This window comes from Ooceraea biroi, chromosome 6 (assembly GCF_003672135.1).
Source record: "Ooceraea biroi isolate clonal line C1 chromosome 6, Obir_v5.4, whole genome shotgun sequence".
Classification (NCBI taxonomy): domain Eukaryota; kingdom Metazoa; phylum Arthropoda; class Insecta; order Hymenoptera; family Formicidae; genus Ooceraea; species Ooceraea biroi.
In genome coordinates, this window is record NC_039511.1 from 2,222,149 (window position 1) to 2,238,266 (window position 16,118).

A 16,118-nucleotide genomic window follows, 5' to 3' on the forward strand; every position below is an offset into this window, starting at 1 on the left:
GCACAGTCATACGTCGCTTGATATACAGGTTGTGATTTTTCTGCTATTTAAATCTTTTCAGTCTTGACTTTTTTATTTGTTTGCCTTTATCATGTGGCCTTACTACGAAGCCGAAGAATGGAGCGTCTTGCCACCGGAACTCAACAGAAGGTGATTTGTTTAATTTGTAATGCAGCCCATATACAGATAGGGATCTTATCACTTAGGAGTGTACATCGTACAGATGCTGCTCTCCGATCTTTCCTCGAAGATGAATATTACCTCGAGCATTGTATGAAATATCGAAGGGAGAGAACGATACTGAAAATAATAGATTATAATTGTAGTGCGCGTGTTCAAACGCTGCATTCGAAGCGCTAAATGCGGCTACCAATCCACAATTTTATCTCTCCGTGATGATTAATGATCCCTCTCGTCATTCTAATCGCACATGTCACATTTGCATGTGGCGGAGGAGAATTGAGGACAATTGATGGTATCAATCGTGCAATGACACTTGTAGGGAAAGAGTAATAAAGCAAAGTTTTATCGTATCGCATTTTGAAACTGAAGGAAAGACGGGTGTCGGGATGTGCTCTCGACGAGCCGCGTGCGAGCGATTCCACGGTAAGACGATCGGCGTGGAGCTCGTGGAAAGCCGATGCCGCCGGGCTTGCCCTCGCCACGTCGAATTTCGCGCCTTGTGCGCAATGGTGCCACGTTCACGGTTTCCTTGCACGAGTTTACTCTCGCGTTCTCGATCTCGGGCGGGCTTTCGTGCCCCGAGTCGAGCGCGTGGGTGTGAGGTTATAATTCGGCGAGCCTCGCGCCGATCGCGACAGGAGGGAGCACATCGTCTCCTCCTTCCGCCTCCCCCTCGCCCCGATGTTTCCCCATGGAAAGTCCCTGAGACGACGTCAGTGACAACGTCCACGACGGCGGCGGCGGCCATCTTTGAGTCGGCCGTCGCGCACGGAGCCACGCGAAATTCTGTCTCGTCGACGGGACGGGCGGAGAGAAAGAGAGAGAAAGAGGGAGAAAGAACGAGAGCGAAAGCCGAAAGCGTGCGCGGGCGAGAGAGAGAGAGAGAGAAAGGGAGAACGGTGCACGTCGTTATAGGCGGCTCGGCGGCTGGTGGGTTTTATCGCGCGGGCGGACGGACGGTGTGCGGTGTGTGCGCTCTGTGTGGTCGACGATCGTGTGGGTAGGGACTTGGCGCGACAAGGAGCTATGTTCATGGGGCTCGCGTCGCGAACTAGGGACTAGCCTCCGCCTTCACGGGACTCGACGGCGCCGCACGGTACGTATCCACGTCGTCGCCAGCGCGCCTCCTGCACACGGTGAACCCGAGGCGATACCCTCGACCCGGGTACGCGCGAGGGGGGACCGGTGGCGCTCCTCGGGCACCCGATACCGCGGCGGCGGGAGCGTGAGGGCGCGCGTATACGCGCGATCCTCCGGCTTCGTCGAGCTCGACGATTTCTCGCTTCGATCGCTCGAGGACGTTCGATTCCGTGTAACGTTCGGCGACGTCCCGTACGCGATGTAAACACAGACACCAGTGTCGACTCCGCACAGCGGTGGATAACCCCGCGAACGTTGCCGCGCCGGTCCCGTAGGAGGCGGGTATCGTTCTCCCGCGTGCCCATCCTCGTCCATTCCTGCTACCCGTGCAGGCTGTGCACGTCTCCACGACGATACGTCGCGCAGGAAGTGGCTGGCTTTCCGGGACGCTCATTCGCGACGATGTTCACGGCGGTGGCGGAGGGAGCGACGTTTGACAGCTGCGGATTATAACCCCGTACTCGCGCCGCCCTTCGCCGCTCCGTTTTATGTAAGCTCGCGCTGTTTTGCAATAACGCCGCACTCGCTCGCGGCCGAGTTGCCCGCTGCGGGATTCCAGCACGTGAAGTCGCGTACGCGCGCGACATCGCCCCGAGCTGGTTAATATCGCTGTCGCGCCGCGTCCGCGTTCCGATCTTGCATCGCGGTCGACGATGCGCTCCGAGGCCGGTACGTCCTTCACGCTCCTACCCGCGGGACATGGGTTACGTACGCGGCGACGTGTGCATCCGGAAAACTCGATACTCGATTCCAGAAAGTGCCCTGGAGCCCTCGCAAGCTCGACACTGCGACCTTGCATTCCGCCCTCCGCGTCAGATTGCGTTCAAGCTTGACCGAGTGCACGATTAGTCACCACGTAGTTATTGGTCATTTGGATTGATAAACTCCCAGTCAGAGTAATTTCGGTGTTTGTCCCGTCCTTAATCTGTTCTCAATAGAGTGTGATTCGTAAGGTTCGTCTACGTTCCTTGTTTCTTGAAAAATCGCTAATAAAAAGCTAACAAAATCTTTATGTTATACATGTCAAATTCAATATGTAATAACTGTGGGAAGAGTATCTCTCAAGTGATCAATAATTTTGCTATGCGAGCAAGAGGCATGAAGATAACGTTAAAGATATACAATTGAAAGAAACTGCAAGGTTACTTTATGGAATGGAGTATCCACAGTGAGGCAGATGTGAAATCCGAGCTGTAATTGTTGGCATGAAAGACTGAATTGTTCCTTGATATACATTGTCCCGATGCGTTAATGCAATATGGTGCTAACATGCTTTATAATACTGTCGTCGTCCTGTGTCCACTAGGAGGGATAGCAGAGCTCGTGTTTTGTACCTCGTCTGCAACTTGGTTTTCGTTGTGGCATACACTCAGAACTCAAGAAACTGAGAAACAATGAATGCCTCAGAACATGGGTAACGCATAATTATACAATCACGTACAACTTAAGTTAATAATCTTGACATGAGCAGAAATGACAGTGAGAGAGGAATCAATCTTTGTCTCTTTGTCTCTCGCATCGTCCCTGTAAATAGCGCGATCTGTTCCTTTGTTATTAATCGTAACGCGAAATATCTATTTCTTAACACAGAAGACGCTTACTGCAGAGATACAGTTGTAGTATTTTCCTTTCACGTTTTACATCGCAAGACATACGAGAGATTTGAAGTGGCTGCAGTTAAGTGCGATTTAATACAAGTGTCATTGCACGATAAGTAGATCCGGCAAGTAGGAACCGTTGCGATGCTCATATAAAACAGCATGGGTGTGTACTTTTTTCAGGTTTAACCCAGCCTTTAACATGGCCTCCATAAAGCAGGCTTTCAATGAGGCTGTAGAAAGAGGTAGGTGTGTTGTTGGTGTAATTGGCTCACAATGTACTGTAATAGCTAATCATTGGAACATCTGATCCCGCCTGTCTGCGTTTCTGTCTATCGCAATCACGCGTTTCGGCAGAAATACGTCCGGATCGAATCGCGCTGCGAAAATAAAATGAGAAACAGTTTTGAAATTTTATTTTTACGTCACCAACGCGAGTTTAGTCTCGCAAGCGGAATCAGTGGTTGCCAAGGATAGTGTCAATTTGTACTGATGACTTTTTCACGCTTTGAAAGTCTCAACAGTTAGGATGCCTGCACCGACACGGTTGAGGGATCTGATTAGACAAATACGAGCCGCACGTACAGCAGCGGAAGAGAGAACAGTCGTGAACAAGGAGTGCGCGTACATCCGCTCGACGTTCAGAGAGGAAGACAGCGTGTGGAGGTGTCGTAACATCGCCAAGTTGCTCTACATTCATATGCTGGGGTTCGTATCGAGCTCGTTAGTCGTTGCGGCTAATGTACCGTGACTCCATCAGAGTGACACTCGCTCTCGAGAGATACGCTAACGCGTTGATAACGTTTCAGGTATCCGGCGCATTTCGGCCAATTGGAATGTTTGAAGCTCATTGCCTCGCCGAGATTCACGGACAAGCGGATCGGTTACCTGGGGGCGATGCTGTTACTGGACGAGCGGCAGGACGTGCACCTCCTGATAACGAATTGTTTAAAAAAGTACAGTGCTACGTCCTCTCTTCAGTTAACGCTTCTCCAACGTTTACGTTCGCTCTCGAAAGAGGATTAATATTTCCGTTCTCTCTCTGCTCGCACAGTGATTTGAACAGTTCCACGCAATTTGTCATTGGTCTGGCGTTGTGCACTTTGGGGGCGATCGCGTCACCGGAAATGGCGAGGGACCTGGCGTCTGAGGTCGAGAGACTGATGAAATCGCCGAACGCGTACATCCGGAAGAAAGCGGCGCTCTGCGCCTTTCGGATCATCAGACGCGTGCCGGAACTGATGGAGATGTTCCTGCCGGCCACCCGCAGTTTGATCACCGAGAAGAATCACGGGGTCCTTATCACCGGCGTCACCCTCATCACGGAGATGTGCGAAAATAGCATCGATACGTTGAACCACTTCAAAAAGGTATATCCGACAGACAGATACCCGCCCTCCGACGCGCGACCTCCTAGTTAGCCGCTAGAGCAGGTTTTCGTAGAATACAGTTTGATGTGGTCAAAAATCTCCGCCCGTTCCGAGCCATGGTATTGCATCATGTAATTGACCAAGTGTGTAATTGTACAACTGTATAATTTGACTTATCTAGTATGGTCGATAAGTCGATCTAGATCAGTTAGTTGGTAGAGAAACCTGCTAAAAAAAACACCTAGTGTGTATCAGTAGAGGGGAGTTATTTATTAGGTGACTCGACTTGGAATTACTCTGTCGAGCGTAATATAATTGCGGTATCGCCGGTTCGCGACGCCAACGGAAAAGAATGCAGTTTTTGTTAGATTCGCACACAATTGTGTCGATGTAATTACACGGGGAAAAATATTTTACTGGCAGTTACGCAGTTATATATATATATATACATATTTCTTTATTACTACCGGAGGTCGTCGGGAAGAAGAAAAAGTGTTTCTCCGCGTTTCATGTTAATGTAACGTCAAAAGCCTGAGGACGTTTTCTTTCGTAACGTAATGTTGAATTCATGATACACCATATATATTATTCTATTTGTATTTATTCTCTTTTTTAATAAATATTTATCGATAAGGTGATCGTGCAGTGTATCTCGCGCAAACTCAATTCCGTTAAATTTCATTACTTGGGAATACGTAATATAAGCGTTGGTTTTGTCTTTCTTAGGAATGCGGCCATCGTGAGGTAATATAAATACACAAAACTCTCTCTGTATCTTTGCATGTGCTTTATTACTTACGAACTTTATTCTTTTATTTTACCTTGTCCAAAGTAAACGCTCAAGTTCAAGCCAAAACGCGAAGTCAGCGTCGTCCGCTTTGCTATGTTACGTTCTCCAAACAGTTAAAAGTTATCCAGATTACATATTTGTATTATATGTACATATAACTTGTTCTCGTATAGACGTTATAAATCTGTTAATTCATCATCGTGTGTATAAAGTTTCAACTCGTGGACGTAGTTATATGTTCAGAGGTATAAATTATATACAATAATAATAGCGATGCTCCTGTAAATGGCATGATGGCGCTCCATACATAGCTGCATGCTCATCTCAGCCCACTCGTAAATCGAGCTGTCTGTTTCCATCATTGTACGTTTAATTAAAACGGCTTGCAGCGATGTGCTATCAATATCAATACAATGGTACATGATCCATGTTGTCAAGTTCCAGTTTACCCTCAGTAATCAAAATTAGTCAACTTGTCAAACGCTCTTTGAATCAATCGTGTTTACGTTCATCTTTTGGTACATGTTACACATGAACGTGTGTGTCCACTCGCTTGTTCCGTCAATCATTTGTCCTCCTGATCCAACTTGGACATACATGACCCGGTTTAAGCTCGCATTCCGGAACGAACGGAGATAAATGGAGAGTCTTATTGCAGATCGTGCCAAATCTCGTAAGAATCCTGAAGAATCTAATCCTAGCGGGTTACTCGCCTGAGCATGATGTGTCCGGAGTATCGGATCCGTTCCTCCAGGTGAAGATACTGCGCCTCCTTCGTATCCTGGGGCGCAACGATGTCGACGCATCCGAAGCTATGAACGATATTCTTGCTCAAGTCGCCACCAACACGGAAACCAGCAAAAATGTCGGTAACACGATATTGTACGAGACGGTCCTGTCGATTATGGACATCAAGTCGGAGAGCGGACTCCGAGTATTGGCGATCAACATACTGGGTAGATTTTTACTGAATAACGACAAGAATATCAGATACGTGGCATTGAACACGTTGCTGAAGACGGTTTACGTCGACACGAGCGCGGTGCAGAGGCATCGATCGACGATTCTGGTAAAATACTCAAATTACCTGGCTCTTTCTTCTCAAGATAAAATTATTCATTGCAATTTCCGGCGTATCTTAGGAATGCTTGAAAGATCCGGACGTCTCGATCAGAAGACGCGCGATGGAACTGAGCTTTGCCCTCGTGAACTCCAATAACATCAGAAACATGATGAAGGAGTTGCTCCTGTTCTTGGAGCGCGCCGATCCGGAATTCAAGGCTCAATGCAGCAGCAATATCGTGATGTCCGCCGAGAGATTTGCCCCGAACAAACGTTGGCACCTCGAGACACTGTTTAAAGTGCTCGTCGCGGTACGTACCTTCACTTCTAAATCTCAAAGCAGAAACGAGAGTTACAGTTCTTGCAATCTCTTCTGTTCTGTTTCAGGCTGGTAATTATGTGCGAGACGATGTGGTGGCATGCACGATACAGCTAATCTCGGAGACGCAGCCGCAGCAGGGTTTCGCCGTTGGCGCGTTGTGGCGCGCGTTGGAGAAGGACACGTCCGACAAGCAACCCTTGGCGCAAGTAGCCACGTGGTGCATCGGCGAATACGGCGACATGTTGTTGTACGGTCCGCCGTCGGAGGATGCTGAAACACCAATCGACGTAAGTGCGACCGTGACCACGATACCGTCAATAGAATTTTGATAATCATCTTTCTCTACAAATTTCTATTGACGATCACTCGTCCATTTTTATTTAATTGTGTGATGACTTCATAATAATCTTTTAAATTTGGTTTCATCATCAGCTGACGGAGGACGAGATCATCGACGTGTATCAGAGATTACTTTGGAATCCGCAGAACACCGTGGTTACGAAACAGTACACCTTATTGTCTCTCACGAAACTGAGCACGAGGTTCCAGAAGGGTCACGAGTTAGTATCCGTGATTTATTAAAAGACTCATTTTCGCGTTGACACGTAACCGCAGTCACGGAATGTTCTCTTATTGCAGGAAAATTCGTCAGATCATAGATACGTTTGGTAGCAATTTGCATATCGAGTTACAGCAGAGAGGTATCGAGTTCTCGCAATTATTCCGAAAGTATGACCATCTGCGGCCCGCGCTGCTCGAGAGGATGCCGCCGATGGAGACCGCGCGGCCGCAGGCTAATGGTATCATAGGTTTGGTGAATGGCGAGCCGGAACCGGAAGACGAGAAGTCTACGATACTAGAACCAGTCACGACCACATCCGATTCAGTAAGTAACATTATACGTGCTTTCTCTAATTAATTAAAAATTATTAATTATTAATTAAGTAATTTTTTATTTATGTAGTCTTATTATTTTACATATTGTATTTCATGTTTAATTATGCTTATTTTCTTCATAACTTTATAATATTATGAATAATGGCACATAAAATAATATTCTCAAGAATTCAGATGTATCTCGCGACTGGAAATTAAATTTCAAAGGATGCAAGGCACATGGGACGGTATCTTATTTTCGTTTGTGGTTTTACAGAGTGCACTTTTAGATTTACTTGGAACTACGGATGTGGGAGTGACGATGCCAGCGACGGCCGCGGCGACGGCCAGTAAACATTCGTCGCCGAGCTCGGCCGCGGTAACGCACAATAACGACTTGTTAGACTTGCTTAGCTTGGATTTGAATACGCCCACGGTCGCCACTCCCACGCTACCGCTGCAACCGCAGCCATCAGCCACGCCGATATTCAGTCCCACCAGTACCAGCAACTTCTTGGTGGATGGATTGCTCAGTACCCCTTCAGCTCAAAATGGTTCGTCGAAAAATCCGAGAAAAATATTCTACATTCAAATGTAAGTCGCATAAATCATGATGATCATGATTGTCATTGCAGAAACGCCGACTATGGTCATCCTGGATAAAGCGGGGCTCAAGATAACGTTCAAAGTAGAAAGACCGCCCGATATCCCCGATTTGTTAGTCATAAATATGCTGGCTCAAAACTCCGGAAGCACCACTTTGACCGATTTTCTGTTTCAAGCAGCAGTTCCTAGGGTTGGGCACCAATCTACATACGAATTTATACACAACAATAATCTCGTCGGACGTAAAATAAACGTATAACTTATTCGCACTCTCTTTTTCACTTGCAGACATTCCAACTACAGATGTTGCCGCCATCGAGCACCGTCATTCCGCCGTCTGGTCAAGTAACTCAAGTGCTGAGAGTCACGAATATGAATAGAGTCAGTATTCCCGCATGCTTATATACAGGGTGTCCCGGGTTTTAACCGACAAACTGCGGGAGCATATTCTACTAGTGGAAATAAGAAAAAATTCTTATATCGAGTTTGCTTAGAAATGCTTTATTACAAAGTTATAAACCAATATTGAAAAGAAATATCAGATAAGTAACAACGGAACATAGTGTAGAATTTGGAAGGTCGAAGATGTTTATGTTACGTGTATTCACATGTATTCATGTTCACTATGTTGAAACGATTCAGTATGATTGTTACTTTCACAACAGTAGCTGTTAGATTTCAATCGTCGTGTCAACTAGCAATTACTATCAGAATGCCAAAAGTGTTTTCAAATGAGGAATACACTGATATTCATTTCGTGTACGGATTCTGTGACGGAAATGCACGAGCTGCCGTACGAGAGTATCAACGTAGATTTCCTAACAGGAGAGTACCAGATAGATTTAAAGCGACGAATTACTAATTCAGTTACTGAGATGCAACAAAATTTTCAGGAATGTCGTACCGTAACAAATTCTGTACTACGTCGATGTCTAGCTTGTATCGATGTGCAAGGACAACATTTTGAAATGCGTCACTAAATCATTGCGTAGATAATTTTTATTTTTGTGAAAAAATCCGTTGTTACGTATCTCATATTTCTTTTCAATATTGGTTTATAACTTTGTAATAAAGCATTTCTAAGCAAACTCGATATAAGAATTTTTTCTTATTTCCACTAGTAGAATATGCTCCCGCAGTTTGTCGGTTAAAACCCGGGACACCCTGTATACATTCGTAAAGATACTTCGAACTTTGAGCCTCTAATCGATCTCTACGATCTTCTTTTCTCTGATCCTCAGACGCAGTTAAGGATGAGATTGCGTATATCGTATACGGGCCCAACTGGACCGGTCCTCGAACAAACGGAAGTCAATAACTTTCCGCTCTCGTCGTCGCAGTGACAAGATGTAATAGGAACCATACAGAAACCATTTGTACATATGCCTGCCTAAAGAATAATTAATCGAGTCTTGAGCAAGGACTGAGATGAAAAAGAGGGGAAGACAGTTTTCCGTTTCATCATCATCAGGAACGTGCAATCTGGCAAGACGGATACATCCAACACAAATATTTCTATCAGTTAAGCGATTGAACCCATGCGTACGCGGCACGGACAAAACATGACCCAAGTTTTATAACTTAATTATCTGGATTTGCCAAAGCAAGGACACGCGACCGTCTCGTGTCTACGTCGAGAGTCGCGTAAGACTTCGTTCGACCGTTTTTCTTTGAAAAAGTCATTTGCGAGTATTGGAAAAGTATTCTCTCGGCGCACGCTGTTGCGATTTTATTATTTATTAAGGCAAATTTTTCTGTCGCGTGTAACACGATCTTAACCGGAATCTGGGTCTTTCGAAACTGAAATTGCGTTATTCTTTTCGCGTAGCTTCGTTGCAAGGAGAAGGGAGTGCAGGGAGAAAGAACGTGAAAAATGCTTTATTCGCGTATTGCGCCGCGCTCGTATGAGAAGAAAGAAAAAAAAAGGAAGATTTGTAAATATTTTTTCTAATCAAGACACGCGAGGAGAAATCGAGGAAACACTGTACTCCGATCTCGGTCGCAGTCCCGCTGTTTTACGGCTACTAATATAGCGCGTAATATCTGACCTAGGCTAAACGGAGATTGTAGGAAAAAAAATGAGTGAGAGGGAAGGCAACAGATACATCAGACCGCATAAACGCGTCACATTTGAGAGAGGGACGGGACGGGGACCGGTTCCCGTCGAGCTCGAAAGTGACGTCGCTGCCCCAATGGAATCATCGAACGAGAAGGCGTTCACAATAATTCTCACTGTAATAAATCGATCTTTTCTACCGTAGACGTTTGTAAGATACCGCGGATGATACTCGCGCGATCGTCTTGTAAATATTAGATAATCGCAGTGACACGAGCGGAGGCGAGAAAAAATTCTTACGAGACGGAGAGAAAATGGGAAAGAAAAAGAAAAACGAGAACGCGCGAAACGGGAGTCCTCCGTATGTGTACGCGATAGAGCTGTCAACGAGCACGATGATATCCACGTTTTCGTCTTCGAGGGATGATATCAGTTTGGGGGGAAGTACACACACACACACACACACACATACATAACACGCTACTGATGCACACCCGTGCTGATGCCTGTGATGCACGAGTGTGTTACGTACGTAGCACGATTACACAATTTCGAATTCGTATTCAGAGTACAGAGTAACATTGGAGGGCTGAATTCTGGTTGTCATGTTGTCTGTCGCGCTTAATTGTATTGCACACGTTGAATCGCATCCGATTGTTATTACGAGAGATGATCGGCGATGCGTTATCGAGTGATTGAAACATCCCTCTCGTCTTCGAATGATATTAATCCAGGCGAGGCGTCGTCGTCCCGACGACGACGTCGTTTCGCCTCAGTTGCATAATTTTATCGAGTTAGGTTTAATGGAAAGGAGTATGGAAAATTGTAAAAATGTTGTGGTACAAAACCAATCGTTATGAAACTTGACAAAAACTTAGTATGAGGTAAAATATGAATTTTAGTCGACAAAGCTGCAGTATTTGTGAGGAGCCATTCACGAACAATGTTATTTTATTGCCAAAATTAGATTATATAAGTGGTAAATGGCACTGCCGCCACACGATTCACTGGACACATTTTCTGCTTTTTGACCAGGATCCACTCATGTAGCCGGTCGATTTTAGTTAGATTTCTTCATATTTTACCTCATACTAAGTTTGTGTCAAGTTTCATAACGATTGGTTTTGTACCACAACATTTTTACAATTTTCCATACTCCTTTCGCGTTACACGATAATACGAATGAGCGTAGTTAATCTTCTTATGTGGAAAAATGAAAATTGCTGTACGGCGAAGAACGGGAAAGCGAAACGAATTGCAAACGTTTTTTTAAGATCGACTTCACGTAGCCTAATCCTGTGTCACCGCGTTTTTACGAAAGTCAGAATCGCGTAAAGAGAGTCCAAGGATAATTATGTATACGTTGACAACACACAGTGTACTCTTTGAGTTATCGTTTGCGTTGAAGGAAGCTTTCGCGATACGCTAACGTAAAATTAACAGCGAAGTAACAGATTTACGTGTATCCCCGTTAGCTTTTACCGCCCGATTTCTGAATCCTAACTTTGTTATACGCAATTCGAACTGCTTACTGTCCAAGCCAGCGCTCGGACGTAACGATACATGTTTCAAACGGCAAAGAGAGGCGCGTATACGAGTATGAATCGTTCGTTTCTGACGCAACGTTCGTACGGTTTTGCACTTGCTTTCGCTCGAATCTTTTCACGCGTGTAGTCCACGACGGACGGGCGAGAGATGTGACGAGAGTTCCATGATAGGTGATGCAGTTTAGGAGAGGCATAGGGCACGCCGGGAACAATAGATTTGGCAAAGCAGCAGGTCGATCCAGATGTCTATTTTCTCTAGACTTTCCTACGAATTATTAGGTTTAAAGGGAGAACGGACACGCTGTTGTACTTAATTATTTAATTCGCTCCGACATGTGAACAGCATTGTAGCGCGGTATTATGTAAGTGTAGATGTATGTATATACCATAAAAAGCTCACTCCAGGAGCAGCGTCGTTCCGACACTCTTCTCCTCGATTCGAGTCGCGTGCAACCCTTGATTTCTGTCCGGACATTCTTTGTACAACTTTTCGATTAGATTCACAATTGATTGGGTGTGCATATATATATATATGTGTGTGTGTATATATACACTCAATCATATATACATAACTGTGCATTTTAGCTCCGTCCCTTATATGTTGTGCGAGATGCGAACGCGCGCGCGCGCGGGAGAGAGAGAGAGAGAAAGGTGTGGGAGTATATATAAAAAATAGAACAGGTGGGTGTGCGTTTCTCTGAGTGGCCTTGTCCTTAAAGTCTGTGACACAGCGCGTCAGCCCTTCAGTGGGGGTTTTGCTCTGCCTACTTGTTCTGAATATATTATATATTAGTTTTATAAACATACTTATATTATAAATATATATATATTATATATATATACATACACGAGGATATTGATTAATGATAAAACTGCTGTATATATACTTTCTAGCGAATCGAGGTGTGAAAATAAAATGTATTTTTATTCCACTACGTTTTTTTAGAATATATGCACGCATTAAGCCATCTTCGTGAAGCCGCGAGGCGATCACTCGAAGTCACGTTCACCGATTGCGATATTAATATCTCCAAATTAATTTCCGGTCTTGATCCTCAAGGAACGACTTGGAGATCGAGCCAAGAAATTTCAGTCGAGTGTCTTATTGAGCAACTGTCTCAAACACGTTGATATCCGGGGGTATACACGCCTTTATTACAAATACATATTTCGCAGTAGATTTATTATCACATATTATTACTGTTGTTGCTCAGGATTGTGCTCCATGGGATTGCAAGACGCCTTGCTGCCAACGTGATTGAACAATCGATCCTTGATTATCTGCGCCATCAAACCGTGAATGACTTCGATGGTGGTCTTACAACTGTCTCTAGTCGCCTTTATTAGCTTCTCCACCGTGCTGCGATCGTGAGGATCCGTGCCACCCAGGACGAAACCCCTACCTAATGCCAGCTCCGACTGTTCCAGTTTATCTGACAGGTCAAAGATCTGGCCCGTGGTGTAGTCCGCGTTCGTCAACAGGCTGGAAGAGCTGAGGGTGTTCACCCAGTACTTGTTCCACAGTGAATCGAGCAACCGTCTGTCCAAGGATGACTTGAAATAAGACACTTCCAGCGAGTAATATTGCTTGCAGTGAACGCCGAAGTCCTCAATTTTGTTCAGCGGTATCGTTTGGTATTCTGACGGCTCCTCGTTCGCCGGTTTGTATCCCTGCAACGATTTACCATGATTTTCCGCAATGAAGATACGAACTCGGTGTCGCGCGAAATAATTTCAAATGTAAATATCAAATAAATATCTTTTTATTATATTATACTTTTATATATTTTATATAATTATACTTTATTTTATTTTTATATAAAAAAATATCTTTTTATTTTTTTCTCTTAGCACGATTGGTATCACAGTGCAGAATGTACCTTGGGGTAAGTTCTGAAGGCTCCTAAGCAGACCTTGCCAGCAGAGATGGTTCTCACGGGATCGATGACGATAGCGACGAACGGTTCTTGAAAGTTCTGATTAAGCATCTGAGTAGATACGTCGATACCAGACAACCAACATCCGTATCCAGGATGGCTGTGATACCAGCCGATCGCGTTCTCCTGCCTACCGACCTGAAAGAACCGATCATGACAGCGCAGGATTACGCTAGTGCTCTCTCAAACAAATTTTTGTACAAATACTTACTTGTTTAGCTGCTTCTATGTAGGCTGTCATGTATTCGTATGCCTGGGCCTGAGCATTTACTCTGGTTTCCGTCCCTTCGACCGGCAGAGCAAAGGAATCCATCACGATCATCGTGTTCGCCGCTACCTTGCCAAGTAACAGTCCCATTACCTCCAGCGTCCCACCGGATCGCGCGTGCATTACCATTTTTAACAGAGCTAGCGCAGATATCTTTATATCCTTGAAGAAGTGTGGGCTGCAAGCAGAAAGACGAGAGAATAAAACACACCTGGCATATTTTTAAGTACTCGTACACGTGTGCATCATCAATATCTTTACTCTTTTTCCCACGGTTTGGCAGTTAAAATGTCCTGCTGTTCTTTCCTATCGTATCTGTAAATCTCGTCCATGGTGCTGATCGCCTCAATATTATTTGACAGCTCCCACGTCTTCTGCGCGATGGTGCTTTGGTCAGTCGAGGTACTAGCCATTCCGCTCTAAAAAATAAAAATTATAATGGTAATAAAAATATCAGGAAATAAATAATATCGGTTATTAATAATGTTTATTGCATGACGAAGACGCATGAGCTACCGATGTAATAATATCGATCCTAAAGCGAGTAAATAAAGCGAGATGCTTACATATATTACAATATTTCGCTGGACAAAGGTTCTGCCGTGTTATGACAGATCGTCCTTAGGCAAACATAAACCGCTCTTCTTTTCTCTAGCCTATCACAAGACAGATTATATAGTATCTGCAATCTGTTTCAAATTATGTCATACAATTCTTCCAGTCTGTACTCTTTAATGAGCTCTTCTTTTATCGAGAACTCGTACTATTTCACTCGCTTTTCGTGAAACGGGAAACCGCTCTCGGTCGTTTACTTAGTTTACTATAGTCGCACTTCTTCATCTTTTATTCCGTGGAGGAGTAGTAGACAGTGGAGGCTCGTAGCGGAAATGTTTGGACTTAATTTGAAATTTTCGCTCGTTGCACGAGGCAGTGGCGGCATCTATCGGAGTCTCCCGAGAGCAATTAAAGAGCGAAGTCGCGTGCGCCTGAATGTCTTCGACCAATGTCTGTTTTAAAGTAGTACAACTTACAGCAGAGAGAAACCTGAGAGCGGCCACCAGCCTCCACGGGCACATTTCCTGACGTTTGACGCGCCGCCTGACAAAGTGGACGTGAACTAGTTCGTTACGCTCGGTAATGATACATGATTCGTGTCCAAACTATTCATAAGGAAGCTTTCCCATGTAAACTCTACTTTCGAACGAGTCATAGTGCGTTCGAAAGGGAAGGTAAAAATATTAATGTCGTGTTCGAGGGTTTGGGTGTATGAGCCTTGGTTTCGGAGAAATTTACATCTAAAAGTGAGCATTTTCTAGCGGTACGGAAAGTATCATGAATAGCTACAATTTGGCGTAAAGCGCGGTGATCCAGTGGCTAAGCGCGAGACTCGTATTTTGCCATCCGTGCAAGTTGGGTTCGAGACCGAGTTGTGATAATTTTTTTTCTTCGGATTTTTGTTTCTTTGTGTTTGCATTATATTTTTTTATTATGTAAATAATAAATTATTATGTAAATAATGATTTATTATGTTTTATTATATTTTAGAGGTATACGTATATGTATGATGAGACATAAACATATACATTTAACATTTGTAAACTTTTTATTTATTTATATAGTTTGTATACTGTCGAGTGTTTATTTATTATAAAATTCTGACTCATTAAAAAAAGTGTCACAACCTCTGTGCCTATGACTGTACAGTGTTGCGGATGAAAATTTATATAAAAGCATTTGTGTTTTTTATGCTTTTATATAAATGTTCCATCCGCAACACTGTACAGTTATGTCAGAATTTTATAATAAATAAACACTCGACAGTATACAAACTATATAAATAAATAAAAAGTTTACAACTGTTAAATGTATATGTTTATGTCTCATTATATACGTATACCTCCAAAATATAATAAAACATAATAAATCATTATTTACATAATAAAAAAATATAATGCAAACACAAAGAAACAAAAATCCGAAGAAAAAAAATTATCACAACTCGGTCTCGAACCCAACTTGCGCGGATGGCAAAATAGGAGTCTCGCGCTTAGCCACTGGACTACCGCGCTTCGCGCCGAGTTGTAGCTATTCATGGTATGTACTTTCCGTACCGCTGGAAAATGCTCTCTTGTATCATTACCGAGCGTAACGAACTAGTTCACGTCCACTTTGTCAGGCGGCGCCAAACGTCAGGAGGCTGGTGGCCGCTCTCAGGTTTCTCTCTGCTCACAGATAGTAGAGGAGCTTTTTATTTTCTAGTATGACTAATGTATTGGACAATCCTTTTATTTGCAGATAACACTACGCCACCACAAATCGCACAAATTATTATAATCAGGTAACGCGATCCCACACGGTGAGAT

At 44.1% G+C, this 16,118-nt stretch overlaps 2 protein-coding genes and 1 long non-coding RNA gene across 10 annotated transcripts; 2 read left to right on the forward strand and 1 right to left on the reverse strand.

Moving 5' to 3' along the window:
* The first annotated feature begins 908 nt into the window (after positions 1-908).
* LOC105276385 (AP-1 complex subunit gamma-1) lies at positions 909-12,483 on the forward strand. 8 transcript variants are annotated; one of them, XM_011333945.3, is made up of 16 exons: positions 910-1,279; positions 2,630-2,737; positions 3,105-3,166; positions 3,437-3,629; positions 3,731-3,877; positions 3,976-4,291; positions 5,018-5,035; positions 5,740-6,150; positions 6,224-6,454; positions 6,531-6,752; positions 6,898-7,025; positions 7,105-7,351; positions 7,619-7,895; positions 7,977-8,137; positions 8,236-8,328; positions 9,189-12,483. In XM_011333945.3, the coding sequence occupies exons 2-16, from the start codon at positions 2,718-2,720 to the stop codon at positions 9,288-9,290; spliced, it is 2,628 nt and encodes an 875-aa protein (XP_011332247.1). In that variant the 5' UTR covers positions 910-1,279; positions 2,630-2,717; the 3' UTR covers positions 9,291-12,483. The 8 variants fall into 8 exon arrangements, with proteins under 8 accessions (XP_011332253.1, XP_011332247.1, XP_011332251.1 ...); XM_011333949.3 differs by having other exon boundaries at positions 3,446-3,629; XM_011333946.3 differs by having other exon boundaries at positions 910-1,113.
* A 198-nt stretch (positions 12,484-12,681) lies between these two features.
* On the reverse strand, positions 12,682-14,641 carry LOC105276382 (COP9 signalosome complex subunit 5). The gene is made up of 5 exons (XM_011333940.3): positions 14,322-14,641; positions 14,017-14,174; positions 13,699-13,933; positions 13,431-13,625; positions 12,682-13,221 (listed from the first exon to the last, which is right to left on the reverse strand). The coding sequence occupies exons 2-5, from the start codon at positions 14,166-14,168 to the stop codon at positions 12,748-12,750; spliced, it is 1,056 nt and encodes a 351-aa protein (XP_011332242.1). The 5' UTR covers positions 14,169-14,174; positions 14,322-14,641; the 3' UTR covers positions 12,682-12,747.
* Positions 13,155-13,566, forward strand: LOC113562214. Its single transcript, XR_003406727.1, has 2 exons — positions 13,155-13,290; positions 13,402-13,566. It is a non-coding gene; the product is annotated as an uncharacterized LOC113562214 (long non-coding RNA).
* Positions 14,642-16,118: the final 1,477 nt, after the last annotated feature.

Bases quoted from the DNA above. Each gene is read 5' to 3' on its own strand.
- LOC105276385 (XM_011333945.3), top strand. From the start codon at position 2,718: ATGAATGCCTCAGAACATGG. The intron at 6,151-6,223 runs GTAAAATACTCA...GGCGTATCTTAG, and splicing joins GGCATCGATCGACGATTCTG to GAATGCTTGAAAGATCCGGA. The intron at 6,753-6,897 runs GTAAGTGCGACC...TTTCATCATCAG, and splicing joins ATGCTGAAACACCAATCGAC to CTGACGGAGGACGAGATCAT.
- LOC105276382 (XM_011333940.3), bottom strand. From the start codon at position 14,168: ATGGCTAGTACCTCGACTGACCAAAGCACCATCGCGCAGAAGACGTGG. The intron at 13,626-13,698 runs GTAAGTATTTGT...CGGTTCTTTCAG, and splicing joins ACATAGAAGCAGCTAAACAA to GTCGGTAGGCAGGAGAACGC. The intron at 13,222-13,430 runs GTACATTCTGCA...AAATCGTTGCAG, and splicing joins CCTTCAGAACTTACCCCAAG to GGATACAAACCGGCGAACGA.